The following is a 5,000-nucleotide window of genomic DNA, read 5'->3' as shown; positions in this document are numbered from 1 at the left end:
ACATCACAAACTGATCCTGAGTCACAGACCCTGCACCCAGACATCAGAAACTGTTCCTGAGTCACAGACCCTGCATGCAGACATGAGGCACAGCATTAGAGGAACACAAAGTTCCCAATGGCCTGAGGAACACAGCACTGGTGCCACCAAAGCCGTTTCAGCTGCAGGAAACATGGCTCCACTTGAACCTAAATTTCAGCTTTGAATTCTGCACTGTCAGCAGCATTATCCTTGCCAGCTGCTGATTGGCTGCCTGCTCTGTGATCCCGACCGTGACCACCACGATGACTCAGGGCGGCACACATCCCACAGGAGGATGAGAGAGCCTTAACCGCTCTTTTGGGTGGCAAACGGCTCACTCCTGTATAAAGTTTAACAACAAGAGTCAGGACTTTTGGACAAAAGGCCCCGGCGTTGGGGTCCCGAGTGGCTCAGTCAGCAAGGCGCTTGAACACTTTGAATGGAGGCGGAGCCAGGCTGTGGCCCAAGTTTGAAACCAGCTGCAGCACGTGCCAAAAATGACCAGGATTCCTCAGCTGCTGAACAGATTGGGTGAGTAGGCCGGATAAGAGTTTCCTCATCTCACCGCTCTCAGGCCCCCCGCGATTCGCCAGGCCCCTGTGGGTCGTTTGGATGATGTCGGCAGAGTAGCGCCTATCCTCCGCTGAGCCCCCGCTCCGCTGCGGCAGCAGAAACAGCCGCCGGCCGCACGCCGGCACATTGGTTGACCGTGTTTGTCTCGCCTCAGTGCCCCTGCGCGAGTGCAGACGTTGTTGTGGCGAGACGAGCCTGACGCACAATCGGCCATTCCAAAACAAGGGGGGAAAAAACGCTACGATGTTTAGCCTAGAGCTAAGCCCGTGTCTCCTCAACATCCAACTGCAACGGGGGCAGCCGCACTACGAAGACACACACAGCGGGAAACGGCGGTTTGTGTGTTTGCGTTGGACATAAACACACATGCAACACATCAACAACACATTAAAGGAGATGAGCGGAAGGCCGCAAGTGTAGGGATGTGCTATTTTGTTTGGGTTGAGACTGTATACAAACAAAGACCACGCCCCTCATCTGAACCAGCGGTATACAGAGACTCATTACTGCTCTCTGTGTTAGGCTGTGTTATACCGTACATCGCTCATTAATCTCCACTTTCATGAAAATGGTGTTACGGCTGGCGCTGGCTTAGGTTTTTCCAAGCACATCTGAACGGTGTCAGAGCAGGGAACGGCTCCACGCGACCACATTTAGGCGTCTGGCTCCTCATCGTAAATATCACACAGAGAGGAGAAACGGTGGAGGCTGAGGGGCAGAACGTGAGGCATGATCATTCGTTCCTCCCTGCACGTTTGCAATGTCTTTCCTGTCACGTCGTTTCTGTTTTGTACTCAAGCGGGTAAAGATCACTTGCGAATCAGCGGGGAAGGCCACTGTGGCAGAAAAGCACCCGAAAACCCCTGCGCTCAGACGAGAGACGGCAACGCTGACTCAAAGCCTTCCTCCTGCCTCTGGCACAGAGCACAGTCATCTGGGGGAAAGCCTCCGCTTCTCCATAACCTCGGATTCAGTCAGAGAGACGGAGACGGAGACAGAGAGAGAGAAAGAGAGGAGGAGAGAGAGAGAGAGAGAGAGAGAGAGAGAACTGGAGCTAGACCAAGAGAGGGGAAAAGAGAGAGAGAAGAAGAGAGTGATAAAGAGACAGAGAGGGAGAGGGAGAGAAAGAGGCAGAACAAGGGGAATGAGGTGAGATAGACAAGAAGTAAGACAGAGAGCGATACGAGAGAGAGAGAGAACAGAGAGATAGACAGAGAGAGAGAGAGGAAGAAAGAGAAGAATGGGATAGAGTAAGAGAGAACAGAAGAGGGAAACGCAGAGAGAGGATGAGAGACAGAGACAGAAGAACGGTGTGATGGAGAGACGGAGAGGGAGACAGAGGAAGAAGCGTGCAGGGGCTAGGCTGCTATGTAGAAGTCACTTGAAACAGGCAGTGACACGATAATTCTGGAACCCTGGACACGGAACCCTCACAAACTCTAAGGAACCCTGCAATCCAGGTTCTACAGAGCACGGAGACCGGTCACCCTCCCTCAGTAAGTTTCAGATGTGCTACAGCGAAGTCGCTCTGGGGGTTTGCTGGTTTGCCGTTATTCCACCCCTGCCTTCAAAAACCATCTGCACTTCTGAGTTTATTTGATCTTCTCCTGCAATAATTTTGGGAGAACTCTGGCACAGAAAGCAAAGCCTCGGCCATTAGTGGCTCTCTCCCATCCCAGAGCTGGAACGGCTCGAGTAAACCTCAATCATGCTGACGATATGAATGAGCCCGTCTTCTCAGAAAGAAAAAAAATGCTGGTGGAGGGAATGTTCTAATAATATAATTCCAAATCTGACAGCATGATTTTTGAAAAATAGGTGCTTACAAACCAAGACCAAGAAGAACTGGTTTTAAAGCATCAATGTACTTGAGAAACACTAGTTTTTCCAAATGTCAAGGATTTGCTCAAACTTTACCAGCCAACTTTGACCATATTTGTAGCTTAAGATCGCTCTGTAAAATGTCACATGTCACAATCCATTCTCTTCAGACACACCCACTTCTGATCACTTCCTGCTTTTTGAAATTTTGATTCATGGCACAAATGCTTGCTTTCAAAAAGCATTTCATCCGCAAATGGAGTGCAACACGATAAAACTTATTGGATCAAAGTGGGAAGGTCACATTCTTTAATATTTGCCCGAAAGACACTCTCTCTCTCTCCCCCCTTGGTGACACAAGCAGACTGAAATCTGAGGGCCAAGCTCAAGGACCACTGTCACACGGCTCACTCACCCACTTCCTGTTAAACAGCCAATGACGTCAGGCCAAACACAGCTAGCTGAACAACGCATTCCTTTGTGCTCCAGTTAAAGTTAAAAGACTGAATAATGATCAATGTGCAGCAGAGGCCCATCCTGCATGTTCTTACAGAGTGACACTTGAGGGTAATATTTTACACATTCCCACCATTCTCATTTTCTTTAGTTTCGGTGTGCGAGGGGTTAAAGACAGTGTACCTGACTAATAAAACTCCCCGGGAGGTCGCTGATGTCAGCTTGAAAAATGTGAGAGTGTTTGCTGGTCGATGCCAGCCGCCCCCCGTTCTCACTCGAACCCCTGTACCTGGTGGCTGTGACCGAGCGTTTTTTGGCAGAGCTCACCGACACTCACACCGGAGTTTTCCGGAAAACAAAAGCGGCCGTGGAGGTTCAGGGACATAGCAGCTCGAAAGCCTGCAGTTTCCCACGCCCAAATGTGCTCGTGAGGATCAATACATCACACAAGACCATGGCCACCATTTCAAACCTGGGCTAAAACAGTCAGCCTGCCTGGCCAAGCTTTTGGGGGGGGGGGGGGGGGGGGGGGGGGGGGGGGGGGGGGGGGGGGGGGGGGGGGGGGGGTCGACTGTTGGGGTGACAGATGGGGGCCGGGGATTGGTCACTCTAAATCACAGAGGGAAGGGGATGGAGGTGACCCCACTGCCACACTGCCACTGATTCACGCCGAGGGCTCGCATGGTTCTCAGGACAGGCCGCTGACCTTTGACCCCTGCGATGGGAGCGAGGATTCCCTCCCAGAGCACCGGCAGTGGGAATCCCAAGCCGCTGAGGTCCACTGGGACACGATGACGCCAGACGCCAGAGGTTGAGAGAGACCCTCGTCCCCCCCCGTTCCCTGTAAGCCATCAGTCCCACGTCTGATGGATGATGTCACTGAACATGGCATTCCCCTCTCTCCCCTCTCCTTAATATGCTAGATTTGTAGATGCCTATAACGTCATGGTTCAGAAATCAAGCAAAAAGCAAGGTGTTTTCAGTAGGTCATCCTCCACTGGAAGAATGTGTGAAAGTTGTCTCCAGGTTTGTTGGAATTATCTTGCTTTCCAGACAATTTCTAAATAATGATAAGGTCTGCCTCCACAAACTGCAAATCCAAGTTTTCCTACAAGATTCATGTCCAGTCGTGTGTCTGTTCATAACATTTTTAACTTTCACTGTGGACCAGATTTATCCTTTCTAAAACAGTCTGCTAACTTTGATTCAGTTTTTGGTTTGTCATTAAGCCCCTGGAGATGCAAAGATAAGCTATGCCTACTTACCTGAACAGGTGTCAGCTGGGCTCTGGGGTCAAAGACTCGCAGCTTTTTGTCCTGGAGAGAACACAGAAAAATATGAAAGAAAAAAATTTATTGGGTAAGGAGAGACCTCATCAAGAGCACAGGTGAGATGAGATCACATAATTTAATTTTTTATAATTAAATTATGTGATAAATATGTGAAAAATAGTTTAATTATAATAAACTTTGACGATACAGCTGCTCAAAGCTCTTTATTCCCTCCCACACAAAAACAGAAAAAAGAAGCAGCTGAGATGTAGATATGCTTAAAAAACTAGCAAAAAAAAAAACAAAAAACCACTAATGAAAAAGTAGTGATATCAGTAGTAAAAAGTCATCACTATTACCGCAATTGTTCTCTGTATTGAAACAAACTACAATACACAGGTTTCAAAAGCTTTGTGTGCAGTGCTGATTGTTATCTAGAGTGGCAGCAATGCTATGGATGTTAAGATCAAACAAACAAAATACTGAGAAGACTAGACTACAATGATTACAATGATCCATTTCTTCTTTCATTCCTTTTCAGCACTATTTGATCCTATTTTAATACGCGTGATTTATTTATATTTTCATTGTGTGTGATATAAAGGCAGGGATTTTTATGGCGGTATCTTGTCAAGAGCAGGATGAGGAGAAAACCATATTGCAGGTATTATATAAGAGTATACAGCACACTGAAAACCAGCCCGCTGACAAAGAGTCCACTGCTCTCACACGGCCCGTTCTTGGAAGCTCACTTTTGAAAAATGACACATCCTTCACATAAACAGGTGCAGATCAGAGATTCAGGGTGTCCCTGGAGGTATGAGAGCAGAACTGGACCAAAACACCCCCTCCACCTGT

The 5,000-nt window shown here is 48.4% G+C and overlaps 1 protein-coding gene across 2 annotated transcripts in view; it reads right to left on the bottom strand.

Annotated features, from left to right (window-relative positions):
• LOC118794097 (mitochondrial import inner membrane translocase subunit tim16-like) overlaps positions 1 to 5,000 on the bottom strand; it is a 138,087-nt gene that overhangs the window by 116,418 nt on the left and 16,669 nt on the right. For both annotated transcript variants that reach the window (XM_036552248.1, XM_036552246.1), the window contains exon 7: positions 4,137 to 4,187. In XM_036552248.1, coding sequence (XP_036408141.1) covers positions 4,137 to 4,187 — 51 coding nt within the window. The remainder of the gene's footprint in view (positions 1 to 4,136; positions 4,188 to 5,000) is intronic.

This window comes from Megalops cyprinoides, chromosome 19 (assembly GCF_013368585.1).
Source record: "Megalops cyprinoides isolate fMegCyp1 chromosome 19, fMegCyp1.pri, whole genome shotgun sequence".
Lineage (NCBI taxonomy): Eukaryota > Metazoa > Chordata > Actinopteri > Elopiformes > Megalopidae > Megalops > Megalops cyprinoides.
The sequence above is the reverse complement of the archived record's forward strand: the minus strand, read 5'-3'. Positions and strand labels throughout refer to the sequence as shown.